The 24,706-nt window shown below is 36.8% G+C and overlaps 1 protein-coding gene across 1 annotated transcript in view; it reads right to left on the bottom strand.

The window, feature by feature from the left end:
- The window catches only part of LOC103769056 (brain-specific angiogenesis inhibitor 3), a 97,441-nt gene that overhangs the window by 36,926 nt on the left and 35,809 nt on the right, over positions 1 to 24,706 (bottom strand). Inside the window, exons 3-5 of the mRNA XM_008936232.1 lie at positions 6,831 to 6,981; positions 6,179 to 6,248; positions 1,253 to 1,319 (exon numbers count right to left, since the gene is read on the bottom strand). Of these exons, the coding sequence (XP_008934480.1) occupies positions 1,253 to 1,319; positions 6,179 to 6,248; positions 6,831 to 6,981 (288 nt within the window). The remainder of the gene's footprint in view (positions 1 to 1,252; positions 1,320 to 6,178; positions 6,249 to 6,830; positions 6,982 to 24,706) is intronic.

Below are 24,706 nucleotides of genomic sequence, written 5' to 3'. Positions count from 1 at the left end.
TCCCAGCTTTTCTTACCATCACTTTATTTTCAGAATTTACATTTTTCAGCTGATGTTATATAATTCTTTTGCTTCATACACTTAGGCTTAAGTAGCTACATGAAGCAGCTCCTTCCATAGCTACTCGATAATGGCAGGGCAAACTGTGACTGTGAACTTCAAATATCTCTGAACAAAGCTTGCCAATTACACTGAGAACATACAGTTCCATGTGAAAATTATGACTGGCTTTTTGTAAACATCCTTGGCTCCTCTATCATGACAGGCACTGTGAGCTGTACAAAAGGATCCTGGCTTGACTCCAGGCAATGATGAGAGAAACTCTATGGGAGTAGTAAACATCCATTTCAGAAAAATCTATGTCGCTAAATGGCTATATCTTTGATGAGTGCTAAGACTGATTCCCTTTTGCAAGGGAAAATCAGAAATAACTGGTGTTGATAGAGCTATCCTAGTATAAAATTGGTGGAGTGGAAAGAAGAATTAGATTCAAAAGCTGTAAGGGAAAAAATGCTAAACAAATTATTGTAAAAAATCCATACAGGCTGCACAGCAGATGACTGATAGCTGACAGCACATGTAGGGTGCAATTCATCTTACCCTAAAGTAGACACCTGAAAGACTTCTGATGGTTTGAGCCCTAAATGTGTGTATTTTTCTCCATTGACAATGAAATATGGCTAACTAGTTTAGATGCTGAATCTACATTGCAAATGTTTACAATTTGGCAAAGGGAATCCTACATCTAAATGCATTCACAGAGATGTGGCGGACTAATACACAAAAGAGTAATATTTCCCAGCTATGATGATTTTTTTTCTTTGCCTTGAGAAGGAGTAGCCATGGAGAACTTGCTGGCTGGTTCCACTCTTCCTGCTGCTTTTGCTGGCACGGCGAGGCACTGCCAAGCAGCATTCTCTCAAGACTGTCACTGAACTTCACAAGGCACTGACAGTTGCGTAGATGCTCCTGATAATAACTCAGTGATGCCTGTAACGAGTTTTCTGTGCCACCAATGAATATGTTGTTCTTTCACAGCTTGTGAAAGACACAAGTGTAAACATGGAGAAATAATTGGTAGAAAGAAGTGATACAATTAAATTAATCATGCATTCAAAATACTTAAGGTATGTTAAACAATACTGAGCTCAGTATTTACAGCAAAATGTAATCCTACTTTATAGCTTTTATAATTTAAATAGCACATTCAATCATTTAATATGAAAAAAATGGAAATTATATTAATGTTTACCAATACAACAGCAGCTGCAGGTCCAACGAAAGCATAAAGTAGCCCTCCTTCAAGAGACAGCCAACAACTGGAAAGAACATTAGAGAAAAACTAACACATTAAAAATAAGTATAACACATTGCCAAGAAAGCATTAATAATCACTATAGTATGAGGTTCTGTCAGTGTATGTTCAATCCTATACATAGAGATTCATATGCACACACAAAAAAGAATTACTTTGTTGATACGATGATGTAAAGAGTTGAAAGCCATTTGCATTACCAATTGTTAATGTTTCCAAAGTTTTACTGTGAATTATATGTATACTGAAATGCCTAAAATGTATTAAAAGCATCATACAAAACACGTTTGCAAATCTTTGTTGAATATCCTCTAACTATATATGATGAGTTAACTAAACAGGACTTGCCAGGTAGGTATCTAGAAACATTTCCAGCTTACCATTTCTAACCATTCTATACTTAAACCAGTGAAAGGTCAAGTGCCTGTAACGCAGAAATTCAGGAAAAAAAAAATTCTACATATCTTCTTTTACGTCCTATAGTAATTGCTATTAGAACTAGGTCTTATAGAAAATATTCCCATTAAAGACAAATCATATATGATCTAACTCTTCTGTGTTCTCTGGAATATTTTGTGAACAATTTGAATGTATATTTTAAAGCATCTGAAAACTCATTTTCTAGTTAGCTAACTAATCTTGCAGTTTGTCACACTGGATCAGGATTTTCCCTGAAAACCATCAGATTTCCAAACATAGAGCACTTACAGAATCAAATTCTAAATATTTGATACATCATGATGTAAAGCTTTCCATATCTGCAAAAGATCAGGAGCCTCACATGATGAACCAAATGCAGCTGTGCTGTTTTCCCAGTGATTACACATTCAGAGAACTGCATGTTTATTTGAATGCATGATCACACCTACATATAAGAAACTCAAGTATATGCATTCAAGTAATTTCCTTGGATCTCACATCCAGAAACATTTGCATCAGAATTATACGTCTTCTTTATTTTCCAGTACTGGTTTTGTATTTTTGAAAACCAAGTAAATTAAAGCAAGCACATCGTAATATCAATGGACTGTTATGGCTGGAATTCTAGCTGCAAAGAAGAGAAGGGTTTCCTGTTGCAATGAAGCCACGTGAAACCTGCCACATGAATCCAACTACATCAGTCTGCCAAATTCTGGAATGATAAATAGAGAAAAATGGTTCCTACCTACTTCACTGTTAAAAAGGTAATACATGTTCAGGCTATTCTGTATCCTACCTCAAAAAACAACGACAAAAAGAATATTCAATTTATTTTTGTAACGTCAAAGAAAAATTATTTCAAAAATTTCTGCAATTACTCTTGCTTTTTTTTCTAAAGCTAGGTTATTTATTGTGAGAGTCTGAGAACATGGACTGCTGAAAGAAAGGAATGTACTGACTGCATTTCCCTACCAGCATGAACTTTTAAACTAAGGGAAGATGACCCCTCTGCATAACAAAGACATATAATTAGAATGTTCATGTTTACCGGGAGATAAAAAGATAAGCTCATAAAAACTATTGATGTATTACGTTTGAAAAATAACTTTAGACCTGTGATATAAAAAAAAAAAGGGTCAGTAAGGGTTTTCTTAAAATAAAAAAGTTTCTAGCACAAAAATCTTCATGACCAAGGCAGAACTGTTCTCTCCCTGTCCTATGCCCTCAAGTAAAAAGGCTCTTCCAATGAGTGACTTCCATTTAGAGGCAGAACTGGATAAAAATATAAGGTGGTCTTCTTTTCTTTACACAATGTGGATTTTCAACAATCTGGATTTTTAACAACGTGTGATGTGATTTTTGAAATGTATTCAATTTCCACCAATTGATGAATCTGAAATGCACTTTTCTCCAGTCATTTTTTTTCCCTGCAATAATTTTCTGTTGAAAACTTTCTGAATACAGATTCTCAGGTGTCTTCTTATACTGTAAGTTGATTGCTGTCTTTTTTAATTTTACAATTTTTTTCCTTCTTCTCTTTTTTTTCTTTGCTCTGATAGCTTTTTTTTCTGTGCTTTATATTTGTTTTTATTTTGTTCTCCTATTCTGTCTTCTTTCTCCCTGATCTCCATATAGCAGAAAGCCATATAAATTGATTAGTATTAAGAGCTTCCACTGGTGGTTTTATGGGACCATGTTACATGGTCATAAAATTCTGCTGAGTAATGAAGCATCTGTAGACTTGCTCCTGTGTCCTGTACATTTTGGGAATTGTTTGATGATCTTCAGAAGCATGGTTCCTTTTCTTTTTTAGGAAAACATGAGAGATTTTTAATTTTTGCGGATATAACAAATTCCTGGAAGTTATCTGAACTGCTTATCAATATATGGCACTGTATGCACACATGAGCAGGTGCTACAGGATTATTAACTATAACTTGTACTAGTGGTGCTTTCATAGCTCTCATATCCAAAGACAGGTAGCAACAATATTTACTTGATGCACAGAAATAGTTGGAAAAAAAACAACCAAGCTTTCAGACAAACAAATCTTTTTCAGATACCCTGAATTATCTAAAAGCTTGTCACTGTGTTTTTTATTAGTTTTAGGAAATCCCTTTAGCTTCTCTATCAGTACATGTGTCTGTGTGAAATAGTTTTCATAAATAATTTTAAATGTAGAATAATATAACTGTCTAATGGTAAGGACTGAAAGAAAACGATAGGAATCAGAGACTGTTGATCTCTGAATCCACTCAGGTATGAACAATTCAAGACGTTCCCACCAGCCAAATACCCTATCAAACTGAGGTTTGCTTCAAAGATTCTTGGGCCTTCTCCCTTTTGGTCAGTCTCTTCATGTGTGGGACTATGAAACTGGAATAAATTCCTTCATTTTCACTCTTAATTTTCTCCATTTGGAATTGTCATTTTAAAAAATAGCATCTTACGCACAAGGAATACTTTGAAACAGGACACATTTCTGATGACGGCATGTGTGTAACTGCACCCAAACAGGTCAAACATAGAGTTAGCAGTTATAAAACTTATGTAAGTCCATTAGTTATGGGAGGAGGAGCAGTACAGGAGCTCTGCTTTTACACAACCCAACAGCTGTTATGGGACACAATTCATTTCTGGTTTCTAAAGTGGGACAGCCTGTCAGCTTGTGGTGGACGAGGAATCTCAATTTCCTGTTTTTCTTATCGTAGTCTGATGTCAAATGGCAAGAAAATGTATTTTCAAACGACATGAAAAAGTTGCATTATGGTTCTGTTTGTCCCTTGTACACTTCCTTCTGTGCTTTTGTCCCATGGCACTGTATCAGTTGAATTTGGATCATGGGAGAGGAGCCATTACATGTACAGAGACCTGCTCTTTTTTAATTTGCAGGTTACCCTTAATGAATGATTTGTTGCTTTGTCTGAATATTTTGGTATATCCTCTTTTAAAAATGCATTCAGTCCTGGAAGGAAGCAGGAGGCAACACAAACTAAAGCTAGTGGTCACACATGAATAATTTCAGCAGACTAAATGCGATAGGATTGATCCTGCACAGGGCAGAGCTAAATCCCAAATGGGGTCTGGCCATCACAGTCTTGTGACTTATAATTCTCACAGCCCAAATAGTTCTCCAGTCCTGGTTCAAGGGCTAAATCATAAAAAAGCCAGCAATATGAGCACATATTAGTTAGAAAAATTGTCAGAGGAGCAGGTCCTCAATATAAAAAACAAAAGTTGGCTAAGGCTGTTGTTTCACTAATGAGTGCCAGCTATAAGTGCAAGTTAAGCCCTTCCGTTAGGTAAGCCATTCCTCATTACAATAATACAAGAAAAATGTCACAATTTCAAACTTAAGAGCTCAGTGGTTAAGGACAGTATTCATGAGGAGATTTGTTTGTGAATCCTTATCCACCCAGAGTTGGAACAAGGTCTTGAAGCCACCACCACCATATGCCAAGATGATGGGATACAGGGCAGCAAGGGGGGATCCTGATCTCACTCAGTAATGATGCTGAGGAGAATAATTAAATATTCATTGAAGTGAGGACTTGACCTAACGCATCCACATCTTTGATGAATGCCCTCATTACCAAGCTACAGAGTTGTATTTCCTCTCTTCTGTCCAGATGTATGCTTAATTTCTTAGGCAACGTGAGGAGAGCTCCAAAGAGGACAACTGAAGGAAATGCACTCCCACATACATAACGTCTTAGCGGTCGGAGCTTCTGTTGGCAAGGAGGGCGGCTCAGCCCAAGCTCCTTCTTCATCAGGAGACTACTGAAGTGCTGCCTTACTGAAGAATGAAGTTTCCAGGGTGCTTTATAGGCACTGGAGCATGTTAGGTGGCTAAACAGGAACTGTGTTAATAAAATGTAGCAGAAGTACACAAATCTCCTCCTTGCTGTCTCTCAAGGACAGCCCAGTTCAAGAAATGGGCTGGATCAAGCACTCCAGGAGATAAAGGATGGATGGGAGAGATGCTTTGACATTTCTGTAGGGCTTTGGGTCCAAGTAACTCATGGCCATTAAAGCCATGGTACATGCTTGGTAGGCAGAAATCTGGGTACTACAGAGACTCTTGTTGGTGCAGTTTTAGACATGTTTGGAGGTCAGCAAAGGCTAGCTGTAACATTGAATATTCTCTTTGGTAAATGTATTTAAATTTTAGGTGTCTAAGTAGACATAATCCTCAGAGTTTCTAAAAGTGTTGCTACTTCAAAACTCCACAAGAAATTCAGGATCCTTGGCACTTTGCTGAGCACAGTCCAAGACTGGCATATGGTTTTCTCGTTGTTCTTTTGTGGACCACTCAGTGACTCTTAGGGCAGTTCCAAGTGTGAATGGATACCTGTAGAGACTTTAGATTATGCTAAGTAATTTCCGATGGATATGACAGTCTTGTTAATTAAAAATGTAATTAATCATTTCAGATTGACTTACTAGTGTGCTGTTCCATATCCTTTTGTCTTGGTAAAGCCTATTGATATGGCAACCACTAATGCTGGTAAACCTGCAAAAAGCCAAACCATTAATAACCATCATATGCTGACCAAAATATTGCTGTTCTGCCTGGACAAAAAAATGACAGGGCAAGCTAATGCAAAATGGCCAATTCTGCCATTATTCATGGAATGAATAATTTAATGAAGCACAGTGCTATTACAGGACTTGATTTTCTGAAGAACTGGCAGGGAGGAAGACACTGTTTTCTGCTCATGGTGTACCACTTTGATGTAGCTGAACTACTGGTACATTTGACAGGTCTTAAAGTGAATAAGAAAGAGGCTTCATGAATATTCAGTGAATTTTTGTTCTTTTTTTTTTTTTAATTTTGATTTTACACTGTTACACTACTTTCCTGAAAATCTCCAAAATTTTGTTAAAAAATATTTATAAAAGAGTGCTAAAATATATAGCAGCATAGCTGGAGCTTGAGGTAAAGCGGAAAGGCTCCTAACCTAGATTTCTTTTTACTAACATGCTGTCTATTATCTTTCAGGTTTCCTAAAGAAAATGATAGTATTCTTGACACTGTCTCTGCATTAAACATTTCAGTCCAATGACTCTGAGGAAATGAATTTTATGGACTTACCCCATCCAAGGCACAGGAAACGTTTCCTTATAAGCCGTGTCCTAATTTTTCCAGTAACAGCCATATATGACTGCCACGCTTCTGTCAAAACCCAACAGAATGAAGCTAAGAAGAAGAAGTGTAAAAATGCGGTGGTTGTGGTGCAGATGCCCTGCAGGGAGGAAAGAGAAGCTCATGTTGAACACTTAGGGACACTCATTTCTCTCTTCAGTTGAAAGAGTTGTCATATTCTATCATCTTGACCATTATCCTTAGCATCAGCTCCCCCTTTATGTTGTGGTGGCTACAAAGAGAGAGAGGAAGAGAGATGCTGATGTGGACTAGCAGAAGAGGTTTTGACTGTTTTCCTAAACATTGAGTGTGCTGAGCAGGGACCAACCAGAAAATAAATCATGCCATCAGATCTTTCTGTACACATTTAATTTAACCAGGGATCATCATAAAGCCATTGTTGTAAGCAAGTTACAAAGCTACTGATTATTAAATCTCACAGAGATGAATAAAGAAAATGTGACACAAACAGGATACAAATGCTCCTAAATGCCAGTTATATATTATTTCCCTCTATTCAGAAAGATCTGGACTGTCTATCTGAATTTTAGGCAATAGATAAAGTCTGATACATTTTGGGGTTTTATTTAATTCATATAGAATGTTAACCTGTTGGAATATACTGCCTGACACCTTTTTAGTCAGGTTTAAGTATCATAATCTTAACAGTTACCCCGGATATTGTTTTTATGGGTGTCAGTCATTTGTCATCTGAAAAGTATTTTGAGCACACGCAATTGGCTTTCTTTTGTCAATGTAGCCCTTAATTAAACTTGATATTGTAGTTTATATAAATGAGCTTCTTGGCAGAAATGATGATCTACCCTCCACTGTGTTCCTTAAAATGCCAGTTGCCAGCTATAAAAAGAAGTGTGCATTGTACCCCAGAAACAAACCCACACCAATAATGTTGAGAATATCCTTATCACAATTTATCCATATCACAATATGAAAAAGCAAAATTATATCAAGGTTAAAAAAATAAATATTGTACACACCGAATATTAACAATGCAATATCATAGTTGAGAATTGTAGATATTATTTTTATGATTCTTTATGCAACATACACATCTAAAAACTATCTTGCACGTAATAAAAGGCTAATAATTTATTTTTTTTAACTAAAATGCCAGATCAACAAACTTTTCAAATATTCAAGTTCCTAATTACATATAGGTGCTTGCATGTATTGTTGAATCAAGGCTGGTAGCTACTAAAATCTGAGAAGTATAAGATATATGTGACACCACACATTTTTTGGTTCATTTTATATTCCTGATACTTACAGGTCTTCTTGTTTTGAATTTTCTATTACGTTCACTTCCCCAGATTTTTATCTGAAACCAGTTCTATTGGTTCACCGCAATAATTATTTCAAATACAGAGCCAATAGCTGATACCAGCTATTAATAGCTGATATTAGCGTTAACTGATATCAACCTCTAAACTTTCAAAACATTATGTACTTGAAGAGTCAAAACAATGATTTCCTGCTGCGAATTAACAGATATGACAAACTGCTTGTTTTCTAATCTTTGGTCAAATTACCTATTTAAATTTGGGGGAAAGACAACGGCAAGAGAAATGTTGCTTATTTTTGAAACTGAGAAACATAAACTGAAAAAAACAAATCATATTTTTAAAAAGCACTAGTCATTCCATCACATCTAGATTTTGCCATTAATTCTTATGTTTAGATGTCCCTAAGGTATGTAGATTCACAAAATCCATCCTATTAAAGCCTGACTGATAGCAGTATTTCCTCTATATGAAAGATAAATACTTATTCAAAACGTAAGTTATGCAGTGAAACACAATAAATATAATAGAAAATATACAAATGTCCTTTCTTTTACTAGGTAGCTCATGTGTTATATATTCCCACTATGCAACTTTAATTTGCTTTCCCATCAAGGTTCTGGTAAAAGCTGGGATGTTCTGCTAGAATGAGAATTTGACAATAAAATTATTTTTAAGGTATAGTACAGAATCTTTTAGGAAGAAAGTGCATAGGTAAAACACAGTATTACACTGAAAAAAAAAATGAATCTACTACTTCTCTTATAAATAATGCAAATACAAACAAATCCTGATTTTTTTTTTTTGGGAATACATTGCTAACTCTTATGGCTGAGTGAGTATAGACTGTAGGATTTAGTTCATAATTGTATTAAAAGAAAGATAGATGATAATCTGAGACAAACGTGGCTGTGGCTGTTGCAGAAGAATGAACTGTGATGAAAATGTTAATGATCGTTTTGATCACCAAATGAGAAAACAGAAGAAAGTTTTATTAGAAGTGATCTGTGCTCTACCTGGAATATATTACTGCTGATTATAACTAACTCTTCTGAATGACAGACAGGGGTCTTTAATGAACACTGCTGATGAGTCTGTGCCATGGATGTAACAGTCTGTTTCCATCACATACCATCAGAAAGATACAAATCAGCCTCAGAACATCACCTGACAACCTCTGTGGGACTGTGGTGACAGAACCACGTGCCGGCAGTGCCTGAAGTGAGCTCAGCCTCCCTTCCTCCACAGCCAGAGATGCAATCCTTGCAAATGCAACTCCCCTCTCCCAGGAATAGCCGTGGCTCAGCATGGCTGACCAACAGCCCCCCTGGAAATCTGTGCTTATTTATACTTCTGTATTTTTCAACAAATACACAAGCAATGCTGTCCCATCCGCAAAGCTCTATACCTGGGAAGTTTATTATCAAATGTGAAGAAAATTTCTTTTTCACCAAAGGCTGTTATTAAACGGGGCACTGAGTATTTCTAGCCAGGGAGCCATAACTTAGGCAAGCATTTTGTTAGTATTTTTTTCTTTCTCACCAGGTCATGGACTGTGGACTGCTCCAAGTCTCTCATTCTTGCTCTCCTCTTGCCAAGGGATTACCATCTCACCTCACCTTGCTGCACATGCAGCAGCATCACTAAAACCTTGTGGCCCATCACTCACAGAAAGCCACTTTGTGTCAATGTATTTGCGCCAAGATAGTGGTGCACATCTTCCCCATTGCTTTAGGAGGAGATATTTCTTATTTGTTTCTAATTCTAGTTTATTAAAACTCACTGAATTAATTACCTGTGCTGAGCACCTCTTAACTTGCAAGAAAATTAATTTTAACAGCTTAATTTATTCAGTATTTCTTCAAGCTTCTGAAATTAACTCTGTTACTCTAACCTTCTCTTCCTCCCACTGCTGTTGTTCTGAGCTTCCCATATTTAATTCTAATTACAAGTGGAGGAAGAGATCATACCTGTCCTCAGAATGCACAATTTCACGAGCTTTAATTGAGCATCAAGTGTTTACCTCCCTTGAATATCTAAGCAAAACCGTTCATCCCTTTTTAATAAACAATATGATATTGAAAGCAAGAGCTCACATCAGGTATCAAATTATTTCCCACCTTTACTCTTTTAAGACATGTACTCCAAATGAGGGTACTGAGCCACAGCTCAGAAATGTAAAAAGCAGTGCAAATTCAAAGCTACTTATCCCAGCAATTAGATTTTAGCGATTTTTAATGTAATAATGACAAATAATATTGAGAACATTTACCCATTTTTATCACCTACAAAAACTAGATCATAAATGGAACCTCAAAATAATTTATCATTATTTTTGGAGCATTAGGAGCATCTGGTTGTTGTGTTGTTTTGTTTTGTTTTTGTTTGCTTGTTTGTTTGTTTGCAATAGAACAGTGGAGTTTTTTTAATAGCTGTGTGAACAGGTCTTCTACACAAAGACAAGGAGGGTTAAGTAAGGACACCTGGTCTTCTTGCCTTGAAATGGGTTCTTTTTCCTTCAACAAACTAGTTGCCTGTCTCTGGGTTCTGATAAATAGTATAAGAATCAAAGCTACTGGAAAATGAACATGAAAAATGAAATTGGTATTGGTGATAGCAAAATTAATAGGGCTAAAATCCATTCAGCTGGATTATGTCATGAAGTAGAAATGAAAGCTAGTTGGAAATCATCTAAATAATAAATGTCTTTGAGATTAAAAAAAAATCTTGCCCTTGCTTTAGCTCTAAGGAGATAAGCCTAAGGAGATAAATTAAATGGGTGTTAATTTTTTTCTTATGGAGTTCTGACCATGAACTGAATACACAAAGAGCAGTTACAGACCTCAGTAAAGAATAAATAAAACAAAACCAAACAAAACAGATAGAATGCAAAGGATGTAATAAATAAGCAGGAATACAAATCTGTGTCCAATCTGGTACATTTTATTTGGCTTTTTTGTGACTTTCAAGTCCTCAACTATAAAACAATTTATCTTTTCCGTCTTTAAATTAAAAATATACATTCATAAAGAAACATGCTGCTCATTATTTTTAATAGCTTTTTAATTGTTATTTATGTTTAAACAGATTTGCTCCTTTGTCTCAGGAATGGAAAATAATGTCAGAATACGGGGATACAGTATACTGTTCAGATAATACTGTATTCTGGATTAAATACAGATTTCTAGAGTAAGCTGCCAAGAAATAGATGGACTTTCAGAGGCTGTGGGACAATGAAGTCAGGGCTTACATCTCAGGAGTGTTTTTCTGGAAGGGGACAAGATTTTCAGTGACAAAAAAAATGTCAAGGAAGCCTGTCTTTTCAGTTGCAAACATATTTGAAATTGTTAGGATCTTAAATGCCTGAGAAATCATAGCTGTAGATTTTCAGGTGTCTCTTCCAGGATCATTAATGTTACTGGCACCATCAAGCTTTGAAGGTATCTCTTCATTTAAAATGCCACATGTTCTCTTTTGCAAGGTTTGAGTACTGCTAATGTCAATTATCCAAGCAAAGACTCCAGGAAATCTGACACTCAGACAATAACACCATAGTGGAAGGAATTGCTGTAAATAATGTTATCGAAATTTTAAACCAACAGCTATGAAACTATTTACTTTAATTAAGTTATAGACAAACTTCTAGATTTTAAAAAATCTTCTCCAATGTCCTTAAAAGTTGAAGGCTTAAGTGGTTTAACTTAATTACACTGTGTTCTGATATCTGACTTGATAACCAAAAATAATTAGCATTTGACTTCATGAACATATATGTGAAGAGATATGCACAGTTAATCATTATACTGCAGGATTCTATACGTAGTACAGGACAATGCCAGTGGCAACCTCTACTTGGATTTTTAGAGCAAGTTAATTTTTTAGTGCAACAGCAGTGGGTTTTGAGTAGTTATGTGATCTCCCCCAGAAAGACGAGTGATACTTAAGGACACTAATTTTTTTTGGTTTTCTACTCAAACATTTTTGTTTCCCTGCCAGAAGCAGGACGCCTTTCTAGGTTGTAACAAATGCCTTATAAGCTGGCTGTAAACGACCCAGATGTTTCTGCAGTAGTAGTACTAAACCAAAGTACTACAGTCTCACAAAGAATGTTTACATCATCAACAGCAACACAATGCCACAGGAAAAGGTTTTCAGTATCAAGTTTTGATTTTTTTTTATTGCTCAACTTTGAGGCCACTGAATATGCCCAGTCTCAGGGTGCAATATAATTTGTTCAGCTATTTTGATTTAAGGTTTGTTTGTCTGTCATAGCTTGTCTTCTCTTATGGAACCTGTCTTCTGATCTGAAAGTGTAACCCCCTGTGATCCTAGCACAATGCTTTAAGCGTGACTGAAAGAAAATTCATATTTTAAACTGTAAATTTTCTCTGCATTTGCATTTTCCAGACACACTTTAAATACCTGCCTTTTTATTTTCACCTAAAGTTTCTCTAGATGCTTTACCAGCACATTCAATTACTGCTCCTCTTTGTTCAGTGTTTACCTCAAAGGTATTTGTGAAAATTACCACTCTGTGAATAAAGCATTCAGAATCTTTACTGACACTTACTTACGAAGATCAGTCAGAATGTCTCCTGTTTTTTTTCCCAGGTGCAAAGTCCAGCAACAGAAGGGCTTTTCAGAGCTGATCCACTAAAATTATACAGAGCTTCTTTTTAGCTTCTGCCCTTTGCAGTTACTTCTGTTCAAAGTTCTCCTTTGATAGTTGTCACCTCTACCACTCAAATCAAAAAACTCAGTATTTAAATTTGATACTGTATATTTTTACTTGGGCATCCCTCAGTTACATCTATAGAGAACTGCCGGTCTTTATCCAAACTAATTCTTCTGCTAGCCACTATTCTCCAGACTTTTTAATGCACATAGTACAAAATAATACTATCAACTAGATGTGAAGGAATAGGTTGCTGATTTTTGGGATGGAAAAGAATTAATGAAAGTTGCTTGCTGCATATGTAAACCTTCCTTGCTTTGTTGTATGGCAGAATCTGTCTATGCTTGTAACAGTAAAATATCCTTTATGCACTGGCATGGGATCCATGCTGCTGAATTTTTAGTGAATTCCTTGGCACAGTTTTGACGTGGGCCAAAAAATGCTCTCCCAGCCCAGGTCCAAAGACAGATTGGAGGAGAGCCTGGGCCAGGAACCCTGCCTGACAGTCAGCTTGCACGCAACTGTCCTCCTGCCCTGGAGGGCTCGGCTGTAATGGATGCAAACCATGTTGTGCTAATTTACCTCAGGGCTATAGAAATATCTGTGGCTCATTTTGTTTACTGGTTGGGATAGAGGCAAGAAGTCCAGCTGGGTAATTCATAATGTGCTCAGCTATTACTAACTTATGAGACAGTAAAATTCATTCCATGTTTTTTACAGTGTTCTCTGGAGATTGTCAGTGCAATGCACAGGTTTGTACCATGCTAACTCAGAATTGCTTTCTTGGTGGCATGCCCACTGTAAATTGAAAGCTAGTTGGAAGATGGTTCTCATATAGTTTCCTTATGTTCATGCTCATTTTAGTCTTCCTCCTAGTTTGGATTGTTATTGCTAGGTTATATTCAAGCAAATGAGCTCAGCACAAGCAATATCATAGAACAGGTTACTCAGAGGCAATTTAATTTCCTCGATTACAAAATCTGGCAAGTAAACTTCTATCCATTTACTTTTGTGCTGTAAACACATATAGTTTTCTGGGCAGAAAGGAAACAAAGGAATAGGATCCTCTAATTATTTACAGGATTAATTCAAAAGTCAGGGGAAAGACTCACATTAAAGTGGGCTTTATATTGGCTATTACAGCTATAGAATAATGGATGAAAGGTGCATGAGCAGAGGCTTGTGATCTTGTTTCTTGTCCTAAGTGTTTTAACGTTTACGAAGTATTGGATGAATATTTTTTCTGGTACCTGAATATGGCCTACTTCACATAATGGATTTATCCTGCTGGCCTTGATGATAAACACTTTAAACAAGATAAATGTCAACTCTGTCACGACAAAATAACAGTATTTTAACAATGTCCTCACATGAATGTGCTGTGAAGGTTTTGAAACTCAGAATAGCATGCTTTCGGGCAGACACAATAGAAAATATGAAGCCCTTTACAACTGAAATTGTAAAAACAATTTAAGTACAATTTTTTCAACTTCTTCCTGACTAATTAATCTCAGATTTCTATCACTGTTTCGTAATAGTGGTTTCACTGTGCCAGAGAACACCCTTTCCTAGTTCTCTTTTTTTCCTTGCATTTAGTAATATTTTTTCAGAAAAGTCAGCCTTTTTTGAATGTGAAGTGATCATGCACAGTTCCATGAAAAAGTGGAAATCACTGGCATACTTTGAGGAATGAAAATTAAAAAAATTCAACTGAAGGTGATGATATCCTGAAAAATTATAAAAATAGCTTTGTAAGGTTTTGCATTATCAAGTCTGTAAAATTTCTTACTTAAAGATGGATAAAATATAGATTTGTGGATAAGATACAGTTTTGGTTTTTGAATTGATGGGCAAGCAAAATAAACCTGATCTCTCAAAACCACAGAAGAATTGAAGTTCTTATGTTCTTGCACATTATTGAGGATAACAGTATTATAGAAACAGAACTGAAGGTACAGTGTGAACACACGGGACTGGATTGATATCGATGAAAGTGCAATTTGGCCTGAAAAGTCTCTGTAACTGGCTGTGACTCATAGGGAAAAAAAGAATGCATTCTGGCTGTCAGGGTGGTTCTAGTGGGCTGTCAGAAACAATTTGATTTACTTTGGTACTCTGCAAATTAAGGTGGAGATTATGGATAAATAACAAACAAGCCTTGCTGATGTTATTACACTTTGGTTTTCAGGATAGTTGCTTTTCAAGAACTGTTTTTAAACTCTGAAAACTCCATATGGGTTTAATTTTACAATATGGAATGTGCAGTGTGCTCTCTTAAATGAAGATGAATGCTCTTGGCAGGCTTGAAGAGATACAACGAGACAACTCCATTAACAACAAAGCTAAAGCTGTTTGGCTTTAAAATACAACAATGTGCTGTATCTTCATTTGAACTTATTACATAAAGATACCCAGATTTTTAGATCTCTCTTTGGGTTGTTTCGAGTAGAACTATTTGGCTACATTAGCATACTAATGACTATACCTGTTTGGAGAAGAATGAAGGATACAAGAGCCAACAGTCAATTAGAGTGATGAGCAACCCATGCTAGAATGTTCCAAAGGTCGTGAGCCTTGCTAAGTTTAATTTATTTAAAAGTTCACTGTGGGGACTGTGTGAGCAGCTAGGGAAAACGAGCCAGGATTGCTAATGACGGAGTGGCTGAGCTAAGCACAAGGGTTACACGAGTCAGCAATGACTGCAGCTAAAGAAAAGAGTAGTTCAGAGCACAGCTGAGAGGGAGCTCCCTGTGGAGTTCTGAGAAAAAGAGGAGGTGTTCAGGCACTGACAAAGGCAAGGAATTGAAGGAGCTTCCTTGAAGAGATGGCACAATATAAGAGGGTAACAGAATGGATATTAACATGTTCAAGACCGTGCAGCCTTATATGTGAGACTTGAAGGAGGATCCAAGTGCAGCCAGTGCAAACTGATGTCCCGATGGAAAAATTACCAGGAAAAGCCCCCACTGGGTAGGCAGAAAATAGTGCCTTGTGTTGCCCCTCAGTGCTACATGGCTAAAAGCCTCTTGACAAAGAATTTTTTTCTTTTAGGAAAATGTGATTGTCACTTGAGTATCTCTACCCTTAAGTCAGATCATCTGTTTGCTCTGTTTAAAATATTGATCTTATTTGCTAACAAGAAAATTGCTGTAATTTCAAGGAGTTCCCACCGCAATCAAAATGATGACTATAGTGAGAAGTTCAACAATAAAGCCTGCAGTTGCCTTTCACTTAGTCTGACTGTGATGATTATAATCCTGACATATGAAAACAGTCCATCTTCTTGTCTAGGATATTGGTGTCAGCAAATATTCCTTCTCTGCATAACTGTAAGAGTTTCATCCCTTTACATTTTTTACTGAAACCACTGAAGCAATCAATAGGTTTGCAATGCTATTACAACATTGCCTTATGTCACCTACACTTATTCTTTTCATGTTTATTTTTTAATCACAGTTGTTTACATAGGTCTTGAAGGTCTTTATATAAGAATGATAACAGGGAAGGGATGATTTTGTCCCTAAGAGCACTCACAGTTTCAAGCACACTCAGTTTTCCTCAAAGGACAGAGTCACTTAGAATTAGCAGTATGGAGACAGTGATAAATGATGACTTTTCAAAGTAGTTTAAATCCAAAATAGAAACAATCCAGGAAAGGGAGACAGTATCTACATTATTGTGGTCATCCAAAGTCTTCTCATACCACATAGCTTCAGTTTATTTTTTAAAAATAACCAATAAAGTATATTTTTTAAATATATATTAGGACTACACCTATTTGTACTTGCAAACAAATTGGGTTAGAAAACATTTCTCCACCCTGCGGCCAGCTGGAATCATACAGTAAATGTCTATATTAATAAATTTCTTTGTACTCCAAAATAAGATGGCCACATCCAAACAGCCTGTTGTCACTGGTCTTTTGCCAGTTCCAACCATCCCAAGCTCTGGGCATTGACCGGGATAATGCTATTTAGCATGGGACAAAATTGTGCCAGGAGGCATACTAATGCTTCCAGACTATGGATGACTTTATGCCAATGTTTGTGGTCATGCCCACCTACAGAGCCATGTAGAACGCTTTGGCTTTGTTCTATTATCCAATCAAATATGTGGTGGGTTTCAGCAAATGCGGTAGGATGACTGTGGCCAGCAGCTCAGCACCCACGCAGTCATTCACTCACTGCCCCCAACAAGATGGGGGAGAGAATCAGAAGAGCAGAAGTGAGAAAATCTTGTGGATTGAGATAAAGACAGTTTAATAAGTGAAGGAGAAAAAAGAAAGACCTGCACCAAGTGATGCAAAGGCAATCACTCACCACCTCCCACCAGCAGACTGTTGCCCAGCCAGTCTCCAAGCAACAGCTACCTTTGAAAGCCAGATAAAGACAGTTTAATAAGTGAAGGAGAAAAAAGAAAGACCTGCACCAAGTGATGCAAAGGCAATCACTCACCACCTCCCACCAGCAGACTGTTGCCCAGCCAGTCTCCAAGCAACAGCTACCTTTGAAAGCCAGTTATACTGCTGAGCACATTGTCATATTGTATGGAATATCCCTTTGGTCAGTTGGAGAGTGTGTGTGTGTGTGCCCACACATGCCTATGAAGAAAGGTGATCAGAGGCTTTTGATTCCATGTCCATGTATTGTATAGACAGTCATACACATGCAGGTACTTTTAAAAAAATAATGTAAATGCATCTGAAAGTTGTTAATAGGATACATATGGGTATGCATGTATTTTATAATTTTTTACTGTTTAATTTCATAGAATAACTGTTCCCTACAGCCTTAGAATAAGACTACATACACATTGTCACAGTAGAAGAGAAAGTGAAGGTCAAGAGAGCCTTGGATGGCATATGAATTGCAAAGCAAAATTTTCAACAGATAGAAGACAGAGGAGATTGTTTTACATCTCTATATCAGATCATGTCAACCTGTGTACCTGAGAGTGAATGCAGAGTGAGAGGCAAATAACAGAATCTTCAAGCTGGACAATGGACAGTGCCTCACTAGTTCAAGTAGAACACAGTCAATGAAAACTTATTTTACAACAGCATGATAAATCACGTTAATTCCTCTTATCATCATGATATTAATTGGCAATGCCTTTAGTGCATTAGCCATGCGTTGTTTCAGGAGCCATTCACCTTTTTTTTCACTTTATGTAGTGATCCACATAAAGGCAATGAAGCTGCCTTATCTTTTTGAAGAAAAGAAATTCTTAATACACAAGATGGAAAACATGGCTAAAAAAACTTAGGCTATAAATTTAGAGTCCTTTTAAATACAGGAGAAGTAAATCATTGAGTCATTATGGATTTCTGATTATATTAATACAGTCTCAATGGTTTTCACATAGAGGGAAGATTGTATAGTAATGGAGGCATATGCACACTGGGGAAATGAAAGGAAGCAGCTCCTGGTGATATGTTGCATCTCTGTCTGACCATCACTTCTGGTCATTGTATACCATGGCTACTGGCATGATAATATATGGAAGTTGAAAGAAAAAGCAGCAGTATGCACAACCAGGGACAAGAGATTGTCACCACACATTTATGGAAGATTGACTAAGAATGGGAAGGAGAACAATAGGTTAAAAAGTCAACTTCTCCACTCAGTTAATATTTTGACATTAGTTTCCATTCATCGCTTGCACATGAAAGCAAAATGTCAAGATTCTTCTTTTTTTACAAAAGGTGAAACCACTTATGCTGCTTATACCTTTGCATTGTCTTCTAGCAAGGAGGAAATTCTGTGAGGTATCTCATTCATTCTGATGTGTTAAACCAATAGGATAAAAGGTTTGTATTAATGACAAAATAATATTTATGCCAAGGCATTGTGCAGTCTTTCACAATTCCTTTAGTGTGATTACAAAAATAGGTAAAATTGTGATTATTAAAGAGGAACATTGTAACAACCTATGTGTTTTAAAGGAACAAAGAATGCAGTGGTTTTGTAGAGGTATCAGACACAGCAGGAGGACTTAAAACTAGTAAAACTCCTCTGTCATATTACTTCAAGCCACCTTTCTTGATTAAGGAGAATAGCAGTCCTTTTATTTGCCCTGCCTTTCTCACCTGTATTCCACTTCCCTCTGTTCTCATGAAGCCACAGAGCAGGTTTGGTTGTCAGTACTTGGAATGTAAGGTGAGGTGAATGCACTCTTGTCAATACAATGGGGAGAAGGAGCTGGAACTTTGTTACCATTTGGATAACACTGATTCCTCATGGATACCAGTGAGCACAAGGGTCTTTGTCCTGTATGCTCTAAATAAATTCTTCCTATGGGAGTCACCATAAGGAGTCTGGTTAGGACCCCAAAACTCTCTTCAAGGGCTCATATCTAGTGATTCCACCTTTGCTTAACTGCTAGGGAGTCTAAGAACACGAGTCTCCTGCTGCATAGAAAAGGGCTTCCCCAATGAGGAAGGAAAAGTTTTATGGAGGGACACTAGAGAGAGTGAAGAGAGATTTCAGCAAGATAAACTAGAGAGAACTAATGCCTAGCAACGTGATAGCTTTCTCCAGGTGGGCTTTAGCTATGCTTTTAGACAATGGTTGCCAAGGAACTTGAAGGGCTTCCCCTTAAAGATACCTACTGCAATAAAAAGCTAGCAGTGTCTCAAAGTTTTCTGTTTCAGGGAGAAGGGAAACAGAAAGTCTCCATGATCAGTTTGAAGAAGGTTATCTCAGCTTCTGAGCTGTGGACATGTGAGCAGCAAGAGGAAGCAAGCAGTGTACAAACACACCTTCATGAATACTTGTTTAAAATGTACTTTATTCTTGTATCTGCAGGTTTTTTGTATCAAAGATGAAGGTCTGAGATTCCCATATTTATGTGGGCTATTTAATCTTCTGCTCCTCTCAAAACAGTGGCCACTCACATATGCACAGGAAAGATACTAATGCTTCATAAGAAGGTGATTTGTATTCCTTAATGAAGTGTATGAGATCATTGTATGAATTAACATATATTTTACCAAAGAGAGGATGGACTTAGCTAAAACTACAACTTTATTGCTTTTAGTTCAAGGATTTGAATTGTATATGCTCTGCATCTGACTCAGATTGCAGTCTCCTTGAGAGAGGAGCCCCCAGTGCTCTCCTTCAGTGTTGGTACAGAGCTGAGCACTCTGGGACACCTGATAAACATGATTGCTAATCACGTAATCTTGTAAATTCAGGGTGATGTCGTGACAGAAGTTTAATTCTAGTAGTGTCTTTACCCCAGGAGGTTTAATACAGCTTTGGGAACAAGTACACCAGTGAAAGCCAGGGAGGAAAAGGGCAAATGCATTTTTTGAAGGCTTGTTTTATACATCAGCCAAAGGGCAAGCAGAACCGCTCAGTTTACAAAACTGCTAATTTATCTTTAACCCACATATCAGAAGAAGGACTGATTTTGCAGAGCTACTTACCCAAATCTATCATTGCTTAATAAATTACTCATGTGTTCCTGACTGCCTCTTGTCATTGATTTTAGCTCTAGCCAGCTTTAAGTGTGCTGCTATTTCCTGGTTCTTTCCTTCATTAATATTACCTTTCCAATCCACACTAGACACATAGCTTCTAAAGATAAATTGTTTTCAGCCCTTGAAGGTGGTAATGCTGTGACAGAATTATGGTAAGTGCTTGCTACTAATGACTTTAGAACTACTGTTGAATCAAGTTCAACCAGATGAGGCGGATATTTTTTTCCCCTCTCTCTCCCTCTCCTGTAAATAACTTTGCTATTTTTAGCTGTTAAAATAATTTTAAAGAATATTTTTGGCTATTTTATTCTACATTTAGTTGGCCAACTGTAAGGCAGCTTTCTGTCTATATGTGGCACAAAAGCATTGGCTGCTATTACTAATTTTTTTTTTTTTAAAAACTTTTCTGGTGAGAACACTCATTTTAATTACTCAATTGATCATAGGCATTTCATAAACATTTTGAAACTTCCTCTTGCAGTTTCTTATTCTAAATCACAAACCATCTAATATTAAATTTTCAATTAAAGAAATTGCAGAGTTTATAATATTTGTAAGAAAATTGCTGGTGATTAAAAATATAAGCACATTTTGATCAAGCTGAAATGATGACACTTTGGCTTCTATCACAGCACTCTGGTTTTTGCATGAAACATAGGAGCCAACAGGATGCAGCCGATCATCTACAATTTTGTCTGAGTGTTGGATACACATGAATCAACCTCATCTGTGGTGCTTTTTAAAATTTACTTCCAGTTATTGTGAGGGACTGTAAAGACAGGCAACTCTGCTCAAGATACAGATAATGTGATTTGCATTCAAATAAAATTTTAAGTATTAGAACCAGGGTGCTCAACATATTACTTTATGTTATTGATACATCAAAAATTTAAATGTGGGACTCATTGCTTCAGGATTTGAAGGTAGCCAAAGAGATAAATGAGTTTAAAATGGATTAGAGAATAGGCTGGATGCTTTGGATGCAATCCTGGCTCAGAAAATCTTTCAGCTGCTGACTGCAAAAAGTTAGAAATGCATCTCAGAGATAGGACCATCCATTCCTCATTCCTATACTTTTTCCTCTTTGTCTGGTTCATGTAGACAGTACAGAGAATAAGAGAGATCACTGAGCTGATCCAATATTGCTGTTCTTATGTTCTAAAGCTGGCAGGTAGCAAAAATACATCAGATAATTAAAAAAAAAAATCAGGTCAAAACATGAGGGATAAGAATTCTGCCAGTGTGACGAAAATCCCTTTCATCTACATATTCATAAAGAACAGGTGCTCTTCTTCTAGTCTGTCTACACAAGTGTCCAAGATCCTCAGTAAAACTCGTCTGTGCAGGATGCCTAAACCAGCACCAGCTGCTTTCACTCCTATACTGCCCAGGAATATCATCCTCACTTAATTGGAGCTGTTAGTCTTATCTTTTTTTCATCCAATAATGAACTTCAGTTTCAGACCTACTGTTCTTACAGGAAGTACTTTGATTTAATATAAATGAATGTGATTTTATAAAAACAAATTTCCTCTACTTTCATATAGGTTTCTTTTTCTCTGTGAATTTAATGGCCTTTTGACGTAGTCAGTTTTTCAGTTCTCAGTGTATAGTCCTATTTCCTGCTTGTTTGTAGGCATTTTGCATAGACCAGCAGAAGAAAGAGGCAAGGATATAATGAGTCAGCAATGTAAACCTTCCAACTAAGGAAAGCTTAGGTATACAGTGTAGTAGCAAACCTCACTTGTTAAGGTACTGATGATTTGTAAATCTACTACAGTCAGTGAAACTGCTAGCTGGCTTGCTGATCTTGGATAATTCTTTTAACCATAAAAAAGTAATGATGACACACACCACTCTCATAAAACACTCAGTCTCAAAGAGGAAAAATCTTACATCTATGCATATTTGGAGTAATTTGATTTCAAATTGAATGTATCTTTCTTTTTTTCCTAGTAACTTATTCTCAAAGAAAAGGAAAGAAGTTTAGTGGAATGTCTTTGAAACATCTGTTAAAGGGAAAGGTTAAATATAAAGCAAATAACCACCTACTTTTCCCAGCTTGACAGTTGTTTGTATCTGAACATTATGTTTTATCTTTCTATCAATATCTGTCACTCAACAGAATAATGCAAGAAGGGGGAGAGAAAAAATTTGTTTTAAAAATTCTAAATTGGCTAAAAAATGTTGCCATAGAGACTGATTCAGACACTATAAAAATAGCTCTGTGTATTCTTGGTATTGTTATTTTGCTTCCTGGGTTTTACCTGACCGAAGCAGACAGCCTCAGCAAGATGCCCAGAGTCATTAACAGCAAAGTAGCAAGTCCATGGCGGATCTCCCAAAGTTATTTTGAATTTGTGGCTATCTGCAAATTCAGGTTACATTACTTGATTCAAAATCCAGTAACATAGCTGCTGGAAGCCAGGCCAAGAAATCGGTCTTTTTACAGCTGTTTTGTTGTAGAGCAGCTTCCTGGTAATTATATAAAATTTCTTCTTTTAAAATGAAAACCAGTAAAAACGCTTTTCTGTCCCTCCATGATCACGGGAGTCTTTTAGGGACAAAGCTGCTGTGCTCTTGTTTTAAAATTGTTTTGTGTATGTGCTTTTTCCTTTCTCCTTTTTATCTTTTTTTTTTTTTTTTGAGTTAAAAATTATTGAAATTTGTTGGCTGGAGCTACATATCTCTTATGTTTTTTCTCAGCAATGGTAATTTAACAAATTGATGAACAGGTTATTAATTCAGGATTAATTTTCTGTTAACAGGAATATTGAATGCTCCGATCAATTTTGATCCAAGAATCATTGCCCAGTCTTTATTGTATGTGCTAGACACATGTCTTAGAATTCTACTTTAAAAAATATATTTCTTTTTATTTCATTTGTAAAATAAGATGCTTTTAGGAATGGAATGCTTCAGGTGCTGATATACACATCTTCAGAAAAACAATTCTGATACAAATAAAAAGAAATAGGGATATATAATGTCTGTAATTAAAACCAAAACCAAAAGCAGAGCTGAGACTATTTGCTCCCTTGCTTCCCACTCTTCTTGTGGCTTAACCCCATTAAACAGGACTGTGTGAGCCTTGCACTTGTTTAGTTTATCCTAGCCATTGGACTGGTTCTCCTTGTTCTAATCCTATTTTTCTAGTCCCTGGTTTGAAATTGATATGACAGACATACTTATACATCACTTCTTGCACAGGTAAGGGATTTGAGACATTTATTTTGTTGCATTAGCAACGCAGCTAGAATTAACGGAATTATATCTGCCAAAATGTTGTGATAAATTTTAATGAAATGATCTTTCTAGTGCAACCGAAACTGAATGGGGCAGATCTTTGCCTCTGTGTGCCTTTTTGTACTGGCAAGGGAGCTGTTCCCCACATTAAATTCTAAAGCCATAATAGTGACAGGCATTTCACCCCCTTTCCCCGTATCATTGAGGTTTGGTCAAGTTAGGTTTGCAAGGTTCATAAGACCTTTGCAGCTAGGCCTGGGTTAGAGCTTCCTGCTAGTTACAGATGGCTTTGAGGGCAAAGCTCACTTTTTGCCTGTTTTGTCTGAGCAACAGATTTATTTTGAGATATTTCTGATGTTGGAAAATGTCCATTTGACCACCAGAAATGAGCTGTGTCTTTATATAACCACAGCTGAAGTGGTGGGTTGTACAGTAGTCTGCACAGTTGTTCAGAGAGGACTCCAAATTACAAAAGAGTGAGGTCAATAAGTAGAAATATCCCTATTTGAGAGTTTTTCAGCTGAAGCTCAAATATTAGGCATCTCTGTTTACATGGTCACCCACAGTGGCATGAGTGGGAAGAATCATGTGATCTAAAGGAGAAACAGAGAAAAAGGAATCTGGCAACACCTCTGCAGGGGTGAATTAACAGGGAAAAAGGAAACTTCTGAAGGAAACTCAGCTCCATCTCTCTGCACTAAAGAAGCCAAGAATACAAATGGCTGTGTGGTAAAGGCCATTGTGGGGGCCTTGCTCCATTTAGAGATTTCAGCAGCATCAGTAGTTTATACAGTTGACAATATCAGGCAAGTGTTCTGATGTATGCCACAGATGACATTCCTGAAGACCCTGTGTGTCCCTTCCCATAGTGACAATATAAGAATACAAAGCCCTCTTCATATTAGTAGGCTGGGCAGAAAGAATTTTAAATTTGATGAGGCCAAATTTATTGGAACATTCCAGGAGAAAGAGAGGGGGGAAAAAAGCAGCACCTTTTAGCTGCTGCAGCTCAGTCTTGCTGACTCCTGCAAATACAGAATGTTAAAAGCAGACACTAATAAAAGACAAGATAGCTGATAGCATCACAGATACTAGTTTGCCATCAGAGCTTTATTTAGAC

This window comes from Merops nubicus, unplaced genomic scaffold, assembly GCF_000691845.1.
Source record: "Merops nubicus isolate BGI_N331 unplaced genomic scaffold, ASM69184v1 scaffold2270, whole genome shotgun sequence".
Classification (NCBI taxonomy): Eukaryota; Metazoa; Chordata; class Aves; order Coraciiformes; family Meropidae; genus Merops; species Merops nubicus.
The sequence above is the reverse complement of the archived record's forward strand: the minus strand, read 5'-3'. Positions and strand labels throughout refer to the sequence as shown.